General features: G+C 41.2%; 3 protein-coding genes across 11 annotated transcripts in view; all 3 read left to right on the forward strand.

The window, feature by feature from the left end:
• ikbkg (inhibitor of nuclear factor kappa B kinase regulatory subunit gamma) overlaps window positions 1-6,347 on the forward strand; it is a 13,846-nt gene extending 7,499 nt beyond the window's left edge. For 8 of the 9 annotated variants that reach the window (XM_034875781.1, XM_034875784.1, XM_034875783.1 and 5 more), the window contains 8 exons: window positions 784-886; window positions 1,011-1,126; window positions 1,876-2,028; window positions 2,682-2,754; window positions 2,858-2,992; window positions 3,874-4,010; window positions 4,654-4,730; window positions 5,810-6,347. In XM_034875781.1, coding sequence (XP_034731672.1) covers window positions 784-886; window positions 1,011-1,126; window positions 1,876-2,028; window positions 2,682-2,754; window positions 2,858-2,992; window positions 3,874-4,010; window positions 4,654-4,730; window positions 5,810-5,982 — 967 coding nt within the window. In that variant the 3' untranslated portion in view covers window positions 5,983-6,347. The remainder of the gene's footprint in view (window positions 1-783; window positions 887-1,010; window positions 1,127-1,875; window positions 2,029-2,681; window positions 2,755-2,857; window positions 2,993-3,873; window positions 4,011-4,653; window positions 4,731-5,809) is intronic. The other variant, XM_034875788.1, reaches the window with a different exon arrangement.
• A 2,313-nt stretch (window positions 6,348-8,660) lies between these two features.
• Window positions 8,661-15,982, forward strand: sephs3 (selenophosphate synthetase 3). Its single transcript, XM_034877323.1, has 8 exons — window positions 8,661-9,059; window positions 9,897-10,000; window positions 11,110-11,217; window positions 11,444-11,598; window positions 12,091-12,181; window positions 12,295-12,394; window positions 12,754-12,966; window positions 14,458-15,982. The coding sequence occupies exons 1-8, from the start codon at window positions 8,783-8,785 to the stop codon at window positions 14,706-14,708; spliced, it is 1,299 nt and encodes a 432-aa protein (XP_034733214.1). The 5' UTR covers window positions 8,661-8,782; the 3' UTR covers window positions 14,709-15,982.
• A 938-nt stretch (window positions 15,983-16,920) lies between these two features.
• Window positions 16,921-22,838, forward strand: part of ap4b1 (adaptor related protein complex 4 subunit beta 1) — a 19,662-nt gene continuing 13,744 nt past the window's right edge. The window contains exons 1-3 of the mRNA XM_034877779.1: window positions 16,921-17,209; window positions 19,613-19,837; window positions 21,553-21,733. Coding sequence (XP_034733670.1) covers window positions 17,097-17,209; window positions 19,613-19,837; window positions 21,553-21,733 — 519 coding nt within the window. The 5' untranslated portion in view covers window positions 16,921-17,096. The remainder of the gene's footprint in view (window positions 17,210-19,612; window positions 19,838-21,552; window positions 21,734-22,838) is intronic.

Raw genomic sequence — 22,838 nt, forward strand, 5'->3', positions numbered from 1 at the left:
TATGACCATGTGATATTTCAGTTTTTCTTTTTTAATAAATTTGCAAAAATTTCTACATTTCTGTTTTTTTCTGTCCAACATGGGTTGCTGAGTGTACATTACTGAGAAATAAAATGAACTTTTTTGATTTTTGGAAAATGGCTGCCACGAAACAAAGAGTGAAAAATTTAAAGGGGTCTGAATACTTTCCGTACCCACTGTATATGTGTGTGTGTATATATATATATATGTATATATATATATATATATATATACACACACACATACAAGAGCCTGACCGATAAAGGATTTTTAAGACCGATACAAATATTTGGTTATTTAAAAATTCGACATTCCGATATAATGGCCGATATACTGTATATTCAAAAATAGGAACATCCAAATATATTAAAATTCTGATAAATGCAATGTATAAAAATACAAACTTAAGATATGAAACTCAAAGTGCTTTGTACAAAAACACAATAACAAAAAAAAGAGCCCCTTCTGGTGGACAAACTATGCAGCGACAACACTCATAACATGGTTGACCCCGTTTTTAATTTATTTTTAAAATATTCATTCATCAGAATAATTTATTTGTCATTATAAATTATTCTGATGAATGAATATTTAAATCGGCCCTTACAAATGTCAAAACCGATAGATAAGGAATTAACAAAGGTGTGACTGGCTTAAAACTCTTTATAATTGCGATTTTGATCAATCGTTATCAATCAATCGTTCAGCCCTACTTTATATATTGTAATAATACATAGTGCATGTGTTTATATTGGAAATTAGGTATCGTGAATTGGAGGAGAAGCTGGACTTCTTGCAGAAGAGTTCAGCTCAGCGGGACAGAACTGAAGCTCTGCTCAAACAGAAGGACAAGGACTGTGCACAGGTATCAGCAGCTTAGTTCAAAGAGTCCAAAACCTCCAACTACTGAAGTAACAGATGGTGGCACTGAAGTAAGCAGCCCTGAAATATCAACTTAAACTGTCTTTTTTTGTGTGTATTTTTTACAGCTGGCCAAGGACTGTGAGGCTCTGAAAGCTCAAGCTACTTCCCTTTTAGGAGAACTGAATGAGAGACAGAGCTGCCTGGATAAAAGCGAGCATGAACGCAAAACGTTGGAAGAAAAGTAAGCTGTCACGTCAGCATGAATACAAATAGTAGGGATGACCCCGAATATTTAATGCTTCGATGGAAAGAGCCTGATTCAACTGCCAGTCTCAAAGTCGAATCTTTGTAGTGCCGTAAAGCCCAGCTCAGACCAAAGATTCTCACAATGAGATGAGACGGTGTATCATCTTTATAGCACAATGACTCTTTGTACTTCACTCCAAACTTCCGACTTTCAGACTTTTTCATTGCTGGATAACATTTGCTGCGTCTGAATATGAACGTTGATAGCGTTATTGATAGTGAGATGCTTGCCACAGCTGCATTTCTAGTAATAAGTTATCAAAAATGTTTCATTTCTCTGATTAACTGCTTTGTTTTAACAAGGCTCGCTCCCCTCTGTCACTCTGAGTCACTCGAACCGTGCACCATGTTCGTGGGCGCCGCAACTTTTCCCTGCAACGCTCTAAATATGTTTTGTCACGTTGCTTATCTTTGAAACTTTTAAGAAACCTTTTCAAAGTGGGTGAATAAATCCAACCGCCCTCTGGCAGACTGAAGTTTCACTTTCCGTGATCCGTAACCGACCATCGCCCCCGCCCACACAATTCCACAATTAGTCGACAATAGGCAAGACTCAACCATTCTGACAGGACACCTCTAACTTACAATATGTAGAGACCTTTCATCTATAGGTGTGTATGTGTGTGTGTGCTGATGTGCTCATCCCTACTCTATGTGTGTGTGTGTGTGTGTGTGTGTGTGCAGGCTGTGCAATAAAATGAAGGCCCTGCAGGTGGCAGAGCGGGAGCTGGAGCAGCAGAGGAAGCAGCATCATGTGGCCATGGACAAGCTGCTGCTGCAGACCCAGGGCCTGGAGCAGGCCCTGAAGACGGAGAGACATGTCGTCACAGAGGAGAGGTTGGTTCAACATGTTAGAATATTTAGAAAGATTTTCTCAGCGAGAGGGAATTTCTTTCACATCCATTACAAGAGTGCAGTAGTCCTGTCACATTGTAATGAACATTCAGTGAGCATAATAGAAACTACTGTTTAGTACCAGGACGGACCATCATGTATATAAAAATGTATATTTTTAAATCCTGTACAAACAAGACATTAACATTGAAATTTAATTTAATTACATTATCTTTTGCTCACAAGATTAAAAACCGTCAGTGTGTTTGCAACAATGCATTGTTTCTTTCTACATTTGTGACGTTAAAGGTCCACTGTGTAACATGTTTAGTTGTTCATTATCAAAATCTGTGTTGCCCGTTCACAAACTTCTCCTTTTTTATGAAGATTTACCAGCACCACAAGTATTCCTACTTGCTTGAAATATTGCATTTCCATTTGCATGAACAAGGGTAGACGTTCCATATTCATGCACCATCTTGAAATATGTTAGGCAGAATGGGAGAAATTCGTACACATTGGACCTTTTAACTGCATCCCTGTAGTAATAAATTCTGCTGGGCTTTGGTCAAAATTCATAAATGCTGTGACCAGCACAACATCTAAGATTCAATACAATAAAATCTTTTTTTGTTTTCCCTTTTTTCCCCACTCAGGAAAAAACTGACACAGTTGCAGCATGCCTACACGTGTCTATTTAGAGACTATGATTCTAAACTGAAGAGTGAGGTAAAAACACGTTTAAACACCTACCTTACCCTGACAAGTTTTCTCTTTTACTTATGGATTCAGGCCTAACGTTGATCTGTGTGTGTGTGTGTGTGTTTTCCAGGGGGGGGATCTGTGCAGCCGACTAGAGGACGCAGAGAGAGCGCTGGCCCTGAAGCAGGATCTGATTGATAAACTTAAGGAGGAGGTGGAGCAACAAAAAGGCTCCCTGGAGACTGTTCCGGTCCTCACTGCACAGGTACAGATGCACAGGTCTCACAGTGCTGTTGAGCCCATCTGCACACAAGTCACTCTGTTCATCCCAATTGTTACATTCAGGTCAGGTTAAAGATATGTAGTCCCTGACTTTGTAATTTCTTTGTTTTTTCAAGGTAAGTATTGCATCACTGTTTATAACTCTGTGCAGTTAGGACACTGTGTTGTGGTGTTTTTAACTGCTGTAGTCTGTTTGGGCCTCTATAAGCACTGTTTAGAAAGCTAATTACTTAACAGCTACCTGTCTGCTACAGAGATATGACAAATTTGTTGTGCTTGTATTGATGCTTTTATTAAAGTTTTGTAAGGTGTCCTTGGGTGTCTTAAAAGGCACCACCAAGGGAAATGTATTATTATTATCGCATAGGGATTGTTTCGATGTCTTTTAGTAAGCTTTTAATCTTAAATGAAACTAACCTATAAAATAAAACCATCAAAAACAAGTTTATTTCAATTTCTATTATACAGTACAAGGCATTTATGCTGTAAATACTGTATACATTTACAAGTGAATTTCCAGTTTCAGAGACATAAGCTGCTCTGGCTAAAATCAACCCAACATGTAAAGATAGGGAAGCTAGACCCTTTCGAACACGGAACAGTTGTGCACACAAACACACACACACACACACACACACACACACACACACAAACAACCACACACACACAGACAGACAAAAAGCCAGCAGAGGGCAGCAAGAGCAGGTCTAGAATTGTCAATGTCAATGGTAACGTTGACTGCTCTGATTGTCATGAGCCATTTCTTCACCTGGATCTTGAATTAACTATGTATTTAGATTTAGCCGAATACATCGAATAACGTGATATCTCCCTCTCTCTCACAATGTCTTTGTGTTTGCTCAGGCTGAGATCTACAAGGCCGATTTCCTCGCAGAGCGAGAAGCACGAGAGAAGCTGAACCAGAAGAAGGAGGAGCTGCAGGATCAGCTGACTCAGGCCCTGACTGAGATTGACAGGCTCAAACAGGAAGCCACATCTCGGTAAATTAAAAGTTATATCTGAAAGTGGGCTCAATCACAACGCAGACCCATTTTCATTGGTTTTAATTGGGGGGGGGGGGGGGGGGGGGGGGGGGGGGGGGCTTTTCCCTTTTATTAGGGACAGTGGATAGACGGGAAAGGGGGAGAGCGGGGGGGATGACACGCAGCAAAGGGCCGCAGGTCGGATTCGACCCCAAGCCGCTGCAAAGGTCTCAGCCTACATGGGGCGTACGCTCTTACTGGGTGAGCTAGAGGCCACCCTCCATTTTCACTCTGATGGTTATTTGTGTCCTGAATGAGATCATGTGGACACAGGTGATAGATCGGGTTATCTGGCTGTGAGCTCTGCTATTTTGAGGGAATTTCAAAACTCTTGTTCATGTAATTTCTGATCCAGGGCTAGACATGCGTACATGTATATACATCATCTAATCAAATGCTGCATCAGCATCTCAACATGACTTTTTTATAGCTTTGCTGCAGTCTTTAAAGACGGGGCTGTTGGCACATCGTCATCACTGACCACTCATTTCTGCAGTCAGAGGTGTATCTAGGATTTTTTCCTCTGCGTAATAAGAAATATTGATATTTCTAGATCTTTTAAAGTGATACTTTAGAGTATTCTTTGTCCTCTTTTTTTCAGCGCAAGTATGGAGCAAATGAAGCTGAGACACCTGGAAGACTTTCCAACACGAGCCCCACACATTCCCCCTCCACAAGGTACATCACAACCAACACACAAATGCACAAAAATATGCACATTGATGTAAAGTAATACTCATTTGTATTTGAAGTATGTTAGAAAACTTACATATTGTGATAGTAGATTATATAGTTAATCATCATAATTTCGACAAAGCTTTTACTGTCACTACGGTAAAAACAAGGATCAAGACTTTCTGCTGCTTCTTTTTCTCACTATAAGTCACAGGTTATCTTATCCACCATCTCTTAGACTTCTCTATGCTCTAATTAACTTCAGGGTAACTTCTGTATTTTTCAACCTCAAACCTATTTTCTCTTGTTTTTTTGTGACTGATGTAAACAACAGTCTTTAAAATTGGTCCAGTATTAGGTAAGACAGCTGCAGTCAGCAGCGGCGACACTTTTGAGACCACTAAAAAAATGATGTTTGGTCGCTGACATGCTCAGATTCTTATTCTAAGGGTCTGACTACAATCTGGATCCCTAGATAGATAGACCTTTTTGTTAGTGAGATCCTTTATGTTTAAAATGAAACCGCCTCAAAATCACCATCGCCAAACCCACCAGACTACATTAAAGGTCCCATGACATGGTGCTTTTTGGATGCTGTTATATAGACCTTAGTGGTCATCTAATACCATATCTGAAGTCTCTTTCCCAAAATTCAGCCTTGGTGCAGAATTACATTTTCATAAGGGGGACGGTTCCAGATCGGCCCATCTGAGCTTTCATTTTCTCAAAGGCAGAGCAGGATACCCAGGGCTCGGTTTATACCTGTCACCATTTCTAGCCACTGGGGGGCCATAGGCAGGCTGGGGGAACTCATATTATTGTTAAAAGATCTCACAAATTGAAATTTTCATGCCATGGGACCTTTTAACAGTAATATTTTCATCTGTTTTGGTGGAAATAAACCCTTATTTTGCCTATTTACATGTGAATATAGGCTGGCTTGGTTAATTTCAGCTTTATCTATGAAACCAATGCATAAACAGGAAAATGGCTTTAGTAGTGGGCAACTTTAATGATGATACTGACAAGATTCAGATTTCTGGTAAGAGGTTGTTTTAACATGCTTTCTTTCCCCGGTGCAGCTTTCAACACGGTGCCCCCTGCCCCCTCGTTCCGCAATCAGGGTTTGATACCAGTCGGTGATCAGGGGGCGATCGGAGCTGAGGAGCTGCCAGATTTATGTTGTCCTAAGTGTCAGTACCAGGCTCCAGACATGGACACGCTGCAGATACATGTCATGGACTGTATACAGTAACAGGATCATAGTTCAGCACATACATACTGACATATGTACAGCGTATTTACGTTTTTGACGTACCTGGTGTCCACTCCCAGCCTCTGGGCACAGGCTGGAAGAACGTGTGGTTGTTGCACCTTACTCTCTCTCTGCCATGTCAACACACATACACAAACTGAACGCATACTGGGGTTTGTACCCTTTTTTTAAAATGTAATATGTTGGAATCAAAAAGTGGCAATCGGATGACATTATGTACAAGTGGGGAAAAAAGAATAGATAGATAATCAGCATGGTATGTTCCTAGAAGTGCTAAAAAAAACAAATTCTGCTGTAGCTTTTCCATTCTGCAACCCATCCTTTTCACGTCATTTGTTATTTTTTTCCCGGCACCTGTTTTTTTTAATTTTTAATTTCCCCTCTTCCCCCTCTCCATACCTTCCCCATTAGAAGCCACACATGCATAAGGTGAAAAAAAGTAAGAAGGGGGTCCTTTTCCCTTAAAGGAGAGAACACAGAATGATGTGAATAACCTAGTGAGCTTTAAAAAACATAGAGTATTCAAATATGTTTTGGTCATAAATGTTGATGTCTATATTACCTCAAACACGTATTATTATGTATTAGAGATGGATTTACTCTTATTGAAAAAAAGTAGCCATTCTCTGTGTTCTGTGCCTGTGTACACCATCGTCTGCACCATCTCTGATGCTAGACCTGACCCTTAATCCAGCATAGCTCTGTGTGCCCCTAATTCTGTCTTATCTTTACCTGTAGCACCTAGCTATTTATCAATCTGAAGGTAAGCACATTGAGGGTCCTTCAGTTTGTGTGAATATTGTCTGTAATTATAGATCATTGGGTGCAAAGAGTATTGTTTCCAACTGTCAAAGATTTACAAAATAAATCAGTTATTCATTAATCCTTTGATTTGTCGTGTGGGCATGAATGACCAGAGTGTGTGACGTGATTGCAGACCATATACAACGATTTGATGAAAAGTAGTATTTGTTTGTTGAATGTTAAATAGTAATATTTAATACTGTAGTTGGACATTAGCAGAAAAGGAAGGGACGCTGTCCAATCTGTCAGTTGGGACAGAAGAGAAACATTTCTCTCATTTAAGGTGGTGTATTATTGCTGAAGTAATAAAAGCCTCTTTTACACAAGGAATAAAGCAACAGGGTTACATGACACACCGATGTGGGCCACCCTACTTCACCCTGGGGGCTCCGTAGACTGGCCCCTTTCTTCCTAAACAGGAGCAGAATACAACTGACAGGACTGCAGAAAAGATCATCAGTGCCAACCTGCCCTCCATTCATGACTTCTACACATCCAGAGTCGGGAAACGGCTGAAAGCAACAGACTCGGGATGAGTTTCTTACCACAAGCCATCGCTCTGATGAACAGCTGACTCCTCTTTCACAGTCCCAGTTTTAATCCTGTGAAATAACCCAGCAACACTGTCTCTAATCAGTCTGTTTACTGGTTCCACTTATTATTTACTCATCATTCTCATTCTCTATTTCATAGCTGTTCATATTGTAATATAATACTTATATAACTACATAATACTATTTATTCCAGCAACCTCTGCACTATGCTCCCTAATTAAAATAATAACTATAATAATTCTAATTTACCTCTGCATACATTGCACTCTTCATTGCACATTGCCTGAACCTGGCTATGTCGTTTCCGTTTATAGTGTGTGTCTATTAGTGTGTATATATTGTTTGTTTTGTTTTGTGGTTTCACAATGTACCTGGTGTTAAAAGCCAATGAAAAGAGGTGTGGGTTTTTAAGAAGAGTGTAACTCTTACACAACTTCTCACATGACCACATTCATCACAGTTGTTTCCCAATCTATGTCTCTCATCCTGTCTCTGGGTATTTTTACTTTTCCACTGTCCCATACTGATGTAACCTGTCAATCCCAGCTCATCATGTGTTAACAGTAAGGGTATGATCTAGAACCTTTGTCTTTATCTAATTCAGTTACAGTACTATATATTATACTACATAGCATCATTGATTATCTACTCAAGCATACTCACACACATTTGATATGAGCACAGTTACACCTTTTCCTTAAATACACACACATTTCCTGAAAACACGTAACTTCTTAGTAATGTCATTATCATATTAAGGCACTGTAGGATGGTAACTTTAATTATTTCCTTACAGAAGAAGACCTTATTTAGAGAAAATATATATATTTCAACATGAAGTTCCAAAAAATGTATGGGTTACAGAGAAATGTTCAGATCCAGTTAATTTTAACCGTGTAGTTAGCAGATACTCAGCATGGATCGATGTTTGATACCGAGTTGAACGTTGAGCCCATCGAGCGACAGAAGGGACCGGAAATTGTAGACTCCGCCTTCAAAATAAGACGTCTGCGCACATTTTGAGTTTGACATTTGAGCCGCGGGGGGACTCACTGTGGCTGCTGAGGACTGTCCTGCCACTTGGCGAACACAGCACGAGCACATATGACAAAACAAATATGCCAAATAAACATATACATGTTTAAATTACCTTTTTCTAACATTGTTGCAATCCAATGCCAATGTTAAAGGGATTTGGATACGTGTGTGGTTAATGACTCTTAAATTTAGCATATGTTTTGCACACTGTGAAATTTTACTGCGAAAGTTCGGACCGGAAGTCGCATCGGCAGGCTTTTATTTTACAGTCGTCTCTTGTCTCAAGCAGCGCTCGCCGGACGCACGCTCCATTCATCCCTGCGTCTTTTTTTTGCCGATGTGCGCGACTGGCGGTGCGTCTTTGTAGTCGTTCTCAGACAGGCATGTCAGGCTCAACTTCCCCGCCTCCCGCGGCCGAGGCTGGAGGACCCGAAGGATGTTTCCCCCCCGGATACAAGCCTTTCAAACCCGAGGACCACGGCCTGGAGCGCGGGTTCCGTCTCACGGCATTTTCGGACCTGAAAGGATGAGGCTGCAAGGTCCCGCAGGAGGCTCTGCTCAAACTCCTGGCGGGACTGGAGACGGACCGGGCCGACGGGACAGGGAAGGCCGATGACCAAGCACTGGAGTTCGGCCAACAGTTGCCCGGCCCCCGCCTCGGTAAGACACATATTTGTAGTTAGCAGGTCTAGCTAGCTAGCTTCCATGTTCCGTTCATGTAGTCAGAAATCCTGTTGGGTAACGTCGGCTATCTAGCATAGCTGATGCTAACAAGGCTAGCTTGTGTTGGTGTTAACTCATTGGCATAACTTATGGCAACTCGTTTGACAGATAGACAGCTAACGTTACAGGCGAATAAAATCAGTTTGGTTTTAATAGTTCATCCGCTATCGAACTAGTTAACATTTATCAACTACTAATAGTCGTAAGTGATCACTATGTTACATCGGTAATGCATGTAACTTTAACATGATAAAGAAAGCCTTATCGTTAGCTGAAACAGTGTTCAAATTCCGCGAGTAGCCAAATTACCATACGTAAGCATGATTCAGCAGAAATATTTTGATTTGTTGAGTGCAAAGTTCATGCTTTTAGTCAAATATTTCTTCTAGTATAGGTGTTGCGCAATGCTGAGTGGAAGTTATGTAGTTAAGTTACTTAACGTGTACTGCTTTTTAAGGGTGAAGCAACAGAATGTGGAAAGCATTGTATGTCGTTACACTGAAGCACCACAAACTTAGAAACCCCTGCAACGTTACTGTTCATGCATTGTAATGCAATGTTGTGTAACAGTCCTGTAATAAATAGTACCTACAGTATAATAAACAACAGCGCCATAAGCACACAGACACACAAACAAACAAGCTTTTAAAGTAGTATTTACACTCTTAACTAAAAACTGAACGCTTGGGGTAAGTTAATACTTATTACAAGGCTATTGTATTTTATTACAAAACATTGAAGTTTCTTTCCTTCCCCACTGTTGTGTGTTTCCAGGGGTAGGGATGGACTGCTGTGTGATTCCCCTGAGGCATGGAGGGCTCTCCCTGGTCCAGACCACAGACTTCTTCTACCCTCTGGTGGAGGATCCTTACATGATGGTGGGTTTCTGAAAGGTGTTTCAAATCTCAGAAAACTTTGAATCTGGTCTTCCTCATTTTTACTGATGCCAAGATACAAGAAATAAACACTTAAAACACAAAAATAAACACAGAAAACACACAACAAATAAATAATACTCAATCAAATCATGAGCTAACAAGAGTGTCCAGCTCAAAATTACTATATGTAACTTTTATATGTTTCTGAAACTGTGGAGTTTTCCATCTGATAATCAGAAAGACCTGTAACAGAAAACAAGACCAATTAGTGTCAATTAGTGGCTTTATTAATCATAGCTGTGTTTTGTGCATAACATGCAATAAACCAATCAAAGTGTCATCTCGTATTTCCCTTAAAAGCCAGATGCTTTTGTACCTTAGCGCATTGCTCTAATGATGGCGGATTTGCACCGTCATCCCTGCATAGTGTGCACGCTGTGCATAAGCCTATGGCGCATTTCACTAATTTGCTGTTAAAATAACAATGAAATGCTGCGTTATTGACTTTAGACCAGGTTTTCGTTGGTTAATGGCGTGCTCAATTTCTGCTGTCGCAAGATAGCAATACGCCCAGAATTCACCTGAACCCACCTCCCTGTAAGACCAGCACGCCCATGGATGCACAGATGGCCGCAGGTGCATTTGCTCTTGTAATGACGTGGTCCCAGGATGGTCTTAAAATGGCTAAGAACCTTGCATCAGGTGCAAGATTGGGACCATAGTGGGACATTTAGGATCGAGGCTGTTTTCGCCAACTCCCTATTCCCATATAACTTATTTCCAAAATTGATCCACATGCAGACGCAACTGTAACTTCAGTGATTACGTCCAGTGTGGATCTGTACAGTATGTCACCCTGCTGCCTGTTTATACCCCTCCACTACTGAGGAGGATTACCAGTGCCGGGGCCGAGGTAGCCTGCTTTGTGTTTCACAAGTAAAACTGATTCATTAAAAGTTGATAAACTGTGTTTTGGATAGGTAGCGAAGGCTTTTCACTAAACACTCTCACCTAAATAATGCAATAATAGTCTAATCCATGTAATTGACTAGTTTGTGCTCTCTCTCTCTCTCTCCCTCTCTCTGTCATGCTCTCTGTCTGTCTCTCAGGGTAGGATAGCGTGTGCCAACGTCCTCAGTGATCTCTACGCTATGGGCATCACGGAGTGCGACAACATGCTGATGCTACTGAGCGTCAGCCAGAAGATGAATGACAAGGTAGTGTTATGCGTGTTCCTGGGTGGAAGCCAAGATGTTGAGTTGACTTGCTTTTATTTATTGATGTCACTGTTGTGTATCCTCTACTACTAATGTGTGCGTGTTACAATTAATGCAGTATATCATTTTGACTTGAGGATTTTACACACATACGTTGATTTCTTAAGGTCAGGTAAGGTCCTCTTTTATGATTCGTTATCCTTCTGTATGTGCATGTACGACACAGGACCGTGAGCGGGTGATGCCGTTGATCATTCAAGGGTTTCGCGACGCGGCAGAGGAAGGAGGGACGTCTGTGACGGGTGGCCAGACGGTGATCAACCCCTGGATCATCGTAGGAGGAGTAGCTTCAGTTGTCTGCCAGCCCAATGAGTTCATCATGTGAGTCAGCTAAACTGTTAAATCCCCATTTATATGTTCCCACTTTGGCTCATGTGGTTCAACTTCTGTTAGAGGTTTCTTAGATTTACCAGAATGCATTTCATCAGCCCTGTTATTGCTGTCCTTTCAAAACTATTTATCTCCAATTGTTCGCTTCCTAAAAGCAAAGATAACCTGTTCACTCTATTTAACAATGTACTTTCTGGTGGTTAAGTTTTTGCAACCTCTTTGTTTTTCTTTATACATAAGTAACACAAGAAAGTAACCCCCAAAAGTCTTAAAAAAAACCCCAAAAAGGCATCAGGAGCCTAAGTGCATAATATGCTCCATCTCATAAAGTTTGGGTCCGACCTGCAGCCCTTTGCTGCGTGTCTTCCGCCCATCTCTCTCCCACCTTTCCCGTCTATCTACTCTCACAATCAAACACCCCCCTCTCCCACCCCCTTGTACATTCAGATTTTGACTGCGTGTGGTTTGTTTTGGTTTTTCCAGGCCGGATGGCGCTGTTCCAGGGGACGTCTTGGTTCTGACTAAACCTCTGGGGACGCAGGTGGCTGTGAATGCTCATCAATGGCTTGATCAGGTCGGCCACTCGACTCCGCCCACATGAACATTATTATTGTTATTGTTGACATTATTATCGTTTCTGTGCTTGCACGTTCATCTGCCATTATGTGCCCCTTTATATCTCACCAGACTGAAAGGTGGAACAAGATCAAGCTAGTCGTCACCAAAGAGGAAGTAAAAGAGGCCTACCAGGAAGCCATGTTCTCCATGGCAACGCTAAACCGCACAGGTAAAACTACACTTCTTCTCTTTATTTGTATAGCACTTTTCATACAAAAGCCATGTAACACAAAGTGCCTTAAAATATTAAAATAAAGACAATGTCTCTCTCTCTCTCTCTCTCTCTCTCTCTCTCTCTCTCTCTCTCTCTCTCTCTTACACACACACACACCCCATTGGTCTGAATTTAGCCTCAGCCTTAAGGTCTTTAATTTACTTGTGTGTGGGGGGGGGGGGGGGGTAAAGACTCATTGATTAAACATTAATTATCCTACTCTTTAGATGCTCTTGGCCCAGTTAAAGTAGATATCTTTCTGTGACTTTCTGTAGTTGTGATTTAAAGTTCATGGAGTTGATTTCTGTGTCCAGCGGCAGGCTTAATGCACAAGTTCCAGGCTCACGCCGCAACAGACGTGACTGGTTTTGGGTTGTTGGGACACGCCAACAACCTGGCAGCACAGCAACGAAACGAGGTGGCCTTCGTCATCCACAACCTACCAATCATAGCCAAGATGGCCGCCATCAGTAAAGCCTGTGGGAACGCGTTCAGCCTGCTGCAGGGCAAGTCAGCAGAGACGTCTGGTATGAAAACTGATATTACCCAACAATAAAGGTTTTCCTGTCTGTGTATCTGTGAATAAACGCGGTAGGGCTGGACCTGAGTATTCTATGACATGGGATATTACTCTTGTGACATACTGGATGTGTGTTGTCTCACCCGGAGTTGGAAAGAATCTGGCTTAACAGGAGGATTTCTTTTTAGAGTAACTGTTTGGAGATCCATTTGTTGGGTAGGTATTAGATTTTCAATTTTGGGATAGCCATATTTGTTTTGTTTTTCCTTCAATACTGTAATATCTGAATCCTCAAATTTTTTTATAAAGTGCACCCTAAAAAAATGGACGTGCAGGCTGAAATTTATAATGTTTTTTGTCAGTTTTATTAAGCCGCTAAATGTCTGCAAGCTGCTGGCAAATTTCTGCAGCGCTATTTGGTCCATCCCAGCTGAGGACGTTCTAGCCAAGCAGTCTGATGTGTAGAGACCTGTGGGGTTTTACTGCAGCAGCCTGGTATCATTCATGGCATTTAATGGAGGTAGAAATAGAGCGGCCATGCGTAATCCCACTGTGCTATACCGAGGTCTGGCCCTGACCTGCTGAATGCCGATCAGAAGCTTCAAATATTTGCTTTTAATTAGTAATTAATGATGACTTATTACATTGATATAGCGCTTTATCATAGACACTCAAAGCGCTTCAGGGGGGAGAACTACGCTCTAACACCACCATGTGTAGCACCCACCTGGGTGATAAACGGTAGCCTTACGGCGCCAGACACTCACCACACATCAGCTTGGTAGAGGGGGAGGGGAACTTGTTTTTAGTGGTATGGAAACCCAACGCCGACACGGGGGGAACATGCAAACGCCACACAGAAAGGCCCGGGACAACCACGGTTCCAACCATGTCCCTACTCGCTGTATTTGGTAGCCCTAGAATGCAGTTTGGAAACATGCCGTAAGGTGTGGTTGCCAACAGATTTTAGGATTGAAAGTAATATCATCCAAAATCAAAGTATTCTGCTTTTTGGGATCTTTAGAGCCCCAAAGAAGGTGATAATGCAACATGGGTCTAGCCATAATTATGTGTGATTAAATGATGATTGAGAATATCGACTACTGGTCAAAAGTTTGTGGTCACTTAGAAATTTCCATTCCACTCCCTTATAGACAGAATACCAGCTGATCTGAGTGGGGTGCGGATCTTTAATGCAATATCCACGTTGCCCATTATCAGCCACCATTCATCCACTGTTCCAAAGGCTCATTCTGTTAATCAGATTTTATTTTAAAAAACTAACTGAGAAAACATTGGAGAACTCTTTTTCAATTATGTAAGCACATAATGTAATCTGAAACCTGCTTCCATGGTTAAAATGCAATGCAACTGATCTCAGCTGGTATTTTGTCTATAATGGAGTGCAATGGAAAATTCTAAGTGAGCCCGAACTTTTAACCGGTAGTGTAACTATTGGATGTTGACCTAAAGTCCATCTTCCTCTCCTTCCCGCCAGGTGGGCTGCTGATGTGTCTGCCCAGAGAGCAGGCAGCCAAATTTTGCTCGGAGATGAAGAGCCAGGGCTCCGGAGCTGGAGGCCAGGGGGCGGCGGGCGGAGCGTGGATTATCGGAATCGTAGAAAAAGGCGACCGCCGCGCTCGAATCATTGACAAGCCACGTATCATCGAGGTTCCACCGCGAGGAACCCAGGCAGCGAATCAGGACAACAACTCCGCCAGCCCTGCTCCTAGCCCCAAATTGTCATAGACACTGTTGCCCCTCTGACACTGGTCGCGTGTGTGTGTGTGTGTGTGTGTGTGTGTGTGTGTGTGTGTGTGTGGGGCTGTGGGTGGGTGTGGTGTAGAGTGGGTAGTGAAGTGTGTGTGTGTGCGCAGGTGTGCATGTGTAGAGTGTGTGGTGCTGTCCATCTACTCTCCCTTTTCAGTCAAAATGCTGAGAGCACACAGATGAATGTCATCTTTTCCAGCGGGAGGGGGGGTGGACAGCATCCACTTTTATTTATCCATCTCTGGAAAGAGCTGCTGAAAGGAGGCCTACCTTTCACCATCTTGGAATTAAATGTAAATTCAGGGTAAGGCGAGTGTATTTATATAGCACATTTTACTAACAAGGCAATTCAAAGAGCTGTATGTAAAAACACCAAAACAATGAGACAAAGTCCAAAAGAAGTGCACTACAAAAGTAAACCAGTTCTAGAGTGTAGAAAATAAAGGCAAGCTAAAATAGAACAAAATGTATGTTGTGCAAAAGAACTAAACCCTGCTTCTTCATGCTTAGTTTGGACACAGGAGACAAAAAGCAGACCTGTCCCAGACGGTCACAATGTAGCTGAAGATGAAGATCAGGAATGCCATTCAGTGCTTTATAAACCAACAGTGGTATATTGCCATCAATTCTTTGACTGTAAGTACTATACTGTACTTCCCTGATTATTCCTAATTAGATCTGCATTCCCTGCCTTTCCTTTTTGCCTTTTGCCATATAGACAATTGATTTATATAATTTATCTGAATGTAAAAAGGACTTTCAATTCTAAAGAGAAAACATTCCAATTCTTGACAGTAAGTAAGGAAAATTGAGTGTAAATGTGCGTGTGTTTGAGGATTTTATCATTCGGCTGGGGTGCTTTGCTGTGTGGAAGTGGAATGGGGTTTTTTGGTGTTTTTTCCGTTTGGAAGTGGATGATGTCGATGTTGGTGAATGTATCATGTGGAAACGGTTTTTCGGTCCTGGCACCTGGCTCTGCCCATGCGGCTCAGAGGAAGGCTTGAGCAGCTTCCTTTGGACCAGCTGGGTGGGGTCCAGAATGTCTGTCTGTCAGCTGATTGGCTGTCCAGCAACAAGTCCCTCCCACCTTTCCTTTTAATGAAGCTCTGCCTTTAAACCCCAGGCAACGGGGGCAGGTGGAGTGGATGTTTGTCTTTGGATTGGGGTCGGACTAAGACTGCTGGAGGCCTGAAGCTGTCTGTGTTTGTAGATTTTCTGCTTTTCACAATCAATAAACCATAATCATCAACTCACACTGACCACTGTTTGGTGTTATGTGAAAATAGTGTGAACAAATGGCCATTATATGTTGGAGCCTGCCTAAAAAACACAAAAATATTATATTTTGTTTGATTACTTTTATTGTCACCCAGACAAAACAATTTAACGGCAGACATTGTGATTTGCCCCACAGCAGAGCAAGTGTAACCAATAACATTAATGCTTCTGTGTAAGAGTCCCAGTAAGATATCCAGATGTTCTATCATGGACTCTGTAACATTCTCTGTGGAAAAAAGGCCTTGGTTACCTTGTTTTTAAGTCATTCTAGCGTTGTATAGAAAGCCTGCAGCTGGATTTGTGCCAGTTCTCATTAATATTCAATCAACTAAGCTGCTTGACTCTGATTGGATTAGGCAACATGACGTCAGACTGACCAGCTTTTGTGATTGGCCGGATTTCTCTTATTTCTTTTGAGTGGCTAGAGCTGACAGAGGAGCTAGCAGATCATTTTCACATTCACCACATAACACAAACACACATGAACCAACAAGTAAAAACTTTTAAGTTTGACAGAAACAAAGAAACGTATAGTCCTTTTTTTTTTCTTTAGTTTTCATGGATACATTCATTGTATATAGTTTTATTTTGATAGGAGTAAAGGAAACAAATAGCCCCATTGAGGTGTGTTGTTGTCTGTACTTACTGGCACACATCTTGTGAATGATGAGAATTAAACATATTTCCTCATCTAGGATTTCTTAGGACATTTGGTATGTTGTTCTGGACACCTTATAGAAATGATCTATGGTGAAAATATGGTATTTTCTTTTACAATTACTTATATTTTTGGCTCCAAAATGAGTTACTTTGCCTGGACCATAGCTATAAACCGTGGTGTGTTAGATGGCAGCATGTTATTCCTACTCCGACCAGCAGAGAGCAGCATACAATAATAAAGAAAACAGAAGAAGAACTGCGGAAGTGAGCACGGTGTAAACAATCGAGTCATCGAGTAGCAGGAATGAAACCTCCCATTTGGAGTGTTTAATGAAAAAAAAAAAAAATGAACAAGTCGATGTGTTAACAATGGCACAGTGTCGCGAGTAATATTTTAAAGTGAGCAGGCGCGTGCTGTGTCTCGCCACCATGCCGTATCTGGGTCACGAGGACACGGTGAGGGAGCTGAGGAGAGCTCTGTCCAACCCCAACGTCCAGTCCGACCCGCTGCGCTACAGGAACACCGTCCTCAAAGTCATCAGGTAACCATGGTCTTCCTCTGTGGTTATCTGCATGCTCAGGTTCATCTATTAGGGGTAAAAATACACAAAATAACAGCCAAATATGTCCTTTTGGGCCCAGACTGACACTGTGACACTCAATCTAGAGCAGTGGTGGAATGTAACTAAGTACATTTAGTCGAGTACTATACTTAAGTACAACTTTGAAGTAAATGTACTTTACTTAAGTCTTTTCTTTTCAGGCAACTTTCTACTTCTAGACAACTACATTTAGAGATACATATTCTACTTTTTGTCCACTACATTAATCTGACAGTTACTTTTGCACGCAAAACATATGTAGTAAAACATATATTTTGTTTTAATTTAAATTAGAGATGTTCCAGTATCGGTATTGCCTCCGATACTACGCTGGTATCGGGAAGTACTGGAGTTTATGCACCGATCCGATACCTCATAAAGGTATATATAATCATTCATACCACAAGCAATAACACTTTTTAACATGTCATCTGTGGGTGCTAGATGAGACTTTGGACACCACACTACTGCACTAATGCAACCTGCACATTTGGTTTATTTACATGTTGCATACGTTTTTACATTTTAGCATATTATTTAAGCTGTCGCACATTTTTGTTCCCCCATCCTGTACTAAACTGGAATTTCCCATTTTTTGGGGATCAATAAATATCTATCTATCTATCTATCTACATATTCAAATATATTTGTCTTTTTACTTTATTCGTATTATTATTCATGTACATTGTATGTATGTATATTTTTCCTAGTAATTCATTTATATTTATATTTTGTGCTTTGTGACTGATTTTTCTGCTGTAACACAGGAATTTCCCATTTTTCTTGGGATCAATAAACATCTATCTATCTATCTATCTATCTATCTATAAAGCCCTAAAGAAAATATATGTTAAAGTAGTTTATTAATGTTTTTTTTTTTATAACTGACTGTCCAACTGGATGATGAAAGAATATTCTGTGGCTTTCATTGTTTGTGTTTGTTCATGTTTCACAAAAAGTTTAACCTAAGCCAGGCTGAGCAACAATCATCAGAAATCAGAAATCATGTCCCATTTATACAGGGATAGCAGGCTAGTATACAGTTGTTAAAATATATAACACCCTGGTATCGGATCGGTACTCGGTATCGGCCGACACGCAAGTTCAGGTATCAGAATCGGTATCGAGAAGCAAAAAAATGATATTGTACGATCTCTATTATGAATTAAACTACCCTACAATATATGTACAGCTGTCACAAATATCCGTTAATCACTTAGTTGATTAGTTGTTTGGATCGTTTCCTGTTTCTAAAATGTGAGTAGGCTACTTTTAATACTTTACGTTATGTAAGTAAGTTTCTTTCAACCACATTGTAAAAAAATAAATAATAAATAACATGGATGGTTCCGTGAAATAAATTATTAGTTCACTACTTTCCTTGAATTTGGGTGTTTTATTCAATTTCATAACATTTTGAAGAAGAAAAAAAATTATACAAGAACATTGAAAAAATGGACAAAAGGTCTGGAAAAAAAAAGATTGTAAAAAGGGTGAAAAAGAACAAAAAAGGGACAAATGTTGAGAAAGTTGCAGGTCGACGGAAAGACAACACACAAGACAAGGGTTAAGTAACATTTTTAATGCAGGACTTTTACTTAAGTAAGTTTATTTAAGTATTGAGTATTTTTACAGTGTATTAAAAGTACTTTTTTACTTAAGTAAAGGATCTGAAATACTTCAGCCCCCCCCTGCAACTTTAGCTGCTCTTGAAATAACAATGAAGATCAATAAATAGAAACAAAAGGACACAGATTAATAAATAGGACCAGTTAAACAGTCAACACATACACATAGAAGAATGAAAACATCAGTAATCCACACGTAAGCAAAGTGTGAAATGAATCCATGAGAGCCACTGGCTGCACAAACAGAACACCGTGATAGTATCACACAACCCATCGGCCTCCAGAAGCATTACAGTTTAACAGATTGATTGATGTAGGCCCAAATGAGTTTTTAAACCGGTTTAGTCTGCATTTGGGGACTGTGTATCTTCTTCCTGGATGGTAGGAGCTCATCATCCCTGGGGTGGAGGACTAAACTCTCTGTGGCTGTCTGCGTACAGACTGCTCGTAGAGTGGCTGAGGGAAGAGGGGTTTACAGTCCTCCCCGTTACCTTCATGGCAAACTGCACCAGACAATCAAGTTTAGATGTTAGCTGAGCAGAGATTACCAAACCATGCTGATATACATGATAATGTACTGCATGCACCATCCACCAATATAGACTCTTAATCTATGTTATTAGATCAGGCTGCTTCCTCTCCTCTTTTCATAAAGATAATAAGATCTTGACTTCCAGATGACATTGTTCTCTCTGTCTCCCTCTCTCTCTCTCAGGGCGATGTCCCAGGGCGTGGATGTATCCGCCCTGTTCAGTGAGATGGTAAAAGCATGTGCCACAGTAGACGTAGTCCAGAAGAAACTGATCTACGTCTTCCTGTGTTCCTATGCCACTTTAAACCCCGAGCTGTCTCTGCTGGTCATCAACACGCTGAGGAAAGACTGTCAGGATCCGAACCCCATGGTCCGCAGCCTGGCCCTGAGGAACATGACCAACCTCAGGTGAAGTGCTCCACACATCAACCTAGTAGTAGTAGGAGTAGTAGTAACAAAAACACCAATTGTATACATACAGTATCACAAAGTAAACTAAAAAGTAAACCGTGACTGAAAGGGTCAGACTATATATGCCTATCTCCTATGTTCTTATTCATTAAATTCACCCACCTCGAAATGAATACAAAACAGACAAAAACAAGATATTAGTAAAGACACAAGGAAATGAACCCCATTTTCAAACCTAAAAAAATAGCATTACAGACCATTTTCTTAAAAATCAACAGAGTTTCCCATTTCAAAATTTACATTTTACATTTATCAACAATAAAAATACACTCCTGTTTAATTTCTTTGTTTGCCTTTTGAAAAGTAAACTTAAAAATACATCTCAAATACGGCCGCACGATGTGAGGAAATTATCTAAATGTGCTTATTTTGATTGATATCACGATTGCGTATATGCGTATATAATCCACGATATTGGAGGGAATTTTATTTCGTCCATCCATCTTCATCCGGTTTTGGGTCGCGGGGGCAGCAGCTCCAGCAGGGACCCCAAACTTCCCTTTCCAGAACCACATTAACCAGCTCTGGCTGGGGGATCCCGAGGTGTTCCCAGGCCAGGTTGGAGATATAATCCCTCCACCTAGTCCTGGGTCTTCCCTGAGGCCTCCTCCTAGATGGACGTCCCTCCACCTAGTCCTGGGTCTTCCCCGAGGCCTCCTCCCAGCTGGACGTCCCTCCACCTAGTCCTGGGTCTTCCCCGAGGCCTCCTCCCAGCTGGACATGCCTGGACCACCTCCCTAGGTAGCCCCCCAGGAGGCATCCTTACCAGATCCCCGAACCACCTCAACTGGCTCCTTTCTACGTGAAGGAGCAGCGGCTCTACTCCGAGCTCCTCTCGGAGGACTGAGCTTCCCACCCGATCTCTAAGGGAGACGCCAGCCCCCCCACCCTCCTGAGGAAACCCATTTTAGCCGCTTGTACCCTGGATCTGGCTCTTTCTGTCATGACCCCGCCTTCATGACCACAGGCATTGGTATCATTACTCTTATTTTCCTAGAAAACTGTTAAAATAAAAAATAAATTAAATAATTATAATGTGATTGTTTTTTTGTTTTTTTCAAGGATCTGTACATACAAAACAAAGATTTTCTTTCTTTAATCTGTAGGATACAAGTTGTAGGCTGGAGCAGCACAATACGTAATTCAGAAGTGTACCCCCCTCGATTTGGATATTGCATTAGTCCATGTGTTGCGATTTCGATATAATTGCGATTAATTGTGCAGCAATAATCTCAAATCATGTTTACTTTTATATATTGCAAAAACAGCAACCTTTGGATACAGTATGGAAGTGATTTTACATTAGCCCTGAACATCTGCATTGGATATAAACTTTATTTCAGACCCAGGGGGATCCATATCACAAAAAAACACACATAAACCCCAAAATACAAAATACAGAGCCTTCCACAATGTTCAGAGACTAATAAACAGACATGTTCGCCAATGGTTCCACAGTCTGGAAGGGAATCTGACAGAACTGCGTACAGGGTTTATTATAAAATGATGCAATATTGTGCATTTATTATAAAATAATACAGATAATGTTTAGGGCTAATGTAAAATCCCTTCCACACTCGGTACAAACCTTCACATCCACCTTGTGACTGCTGGACTGGTTTGGTTATTTTAACTGTGTGTTCCCGTCCCAGGTTACCCAGTCTGGTGGAGTACGTGGAGCAGCCTCTGACAGCAGGACTGAAGGACAGAGCAGCTTGTGTACGACGAGTGGCTGTACTCGGCTGGACCAAACTACACAATCTCCAACCCAACTCTGAGATAGGTGTGGTGGATGGAGGACCTTCTAGTTGTTTTGTTTTGTCTGTCTTACCCGTCAGACAGAACAGTGGGCGACAAGGGCAAACACACAGCAAAGAAACACACGCAAATAGACAAGACACAAGCAAATCAAGAACGAGCTTCATTAGCTCACAAACCCCGAAAACAAGTGCAACACAAAAACACGGCAACCAGTTTACACCACGGAAGTTCTTCCGGCCTCTAGGGGCAACAGCTTGGTTTTCGACAAGAGAGTGAGAGTGTGAGAGAGTGAGAGTGTGTGTGAGTGAGAGAGAGAGAGAGAGAGAGAGAGAGAGAGTAAGAGAGAGTGAGTGAGAGTCTGAGAGTGAGAGTGTGAGAGAGTAAGAGAAAAGAGAGAGTGAGTGTGAGTGAGAGGGAGTGAAAGTGAGAGTGTGAGAGAGTGAGAGAGTAAGAGAGAGTGAGTGTGTGAGAGAGTGAGAGTGTGTGTGAGAGAGAGAGAGAGAGAGAGAGAGAGGTTATGAAAACGGGGAGAAAAGTGTAAAGAGGCGACATATAAAGGTGCGTTTGGAGTATTATATCTATTATATAAGAGCAACAGGTTTACGGAGCTACTATGTTAGAGACTGACTAGTGTAAGAGCTTGCTTGCTAACACTAGTTAGCCCATATACAGTATATGTTACTGAAAAGTGGAAAACTTACTTAAATCTAATTAAAAAACCTAAGGAAAAAACTCTCTCTCCAACGTAGCCTCTGTGTCTATTTGCCAACGCAATGCGGCAAATGTTATGGCTATTTAGTGAAAATGTATAAAATTTAAATTAAAATGTCACATTTCAGTTTTATAAAAATTGTCGAAGTTATCGTCGTGGAAAAAAATACGTCGAGCAGCTTCAAAATTTCGATGTCGATACATTTTCCATTATTTGTCCAGCCCTATAATGTAGTCACCAGAAAGAAGGAGAATATCTTGAATAAAAAGATAATATGTCTCTGGTTCTGCTGCATTGATTTTAATCACTTTAAAACGAAAATGAACCATTGTGAGTCGGACAATGTCATGAGTGCAAAGATCAACCGTCGCACCTCTACCAACAGTTCAGTTATGTTTGACGTGTACTTGCCTAAATATGGTTTCAGACACTTAGTATATATATACAATATACATATATATACAT

The sequence above is a fragment of the Etheostoma cragini genome, chromosome 7 (assembly GCF_013103735.1).
Source record: "Etheostoma cragini isolate CJK2018 chromosome 7, CSU_Ecrag_1.0, whole genome shotgun sequence".
NCBI lineage: Eukaryota > Metazoa > Chordata > Actinopteri > Perciformes > Percidae > Etheostoma > Etheostoma cragini.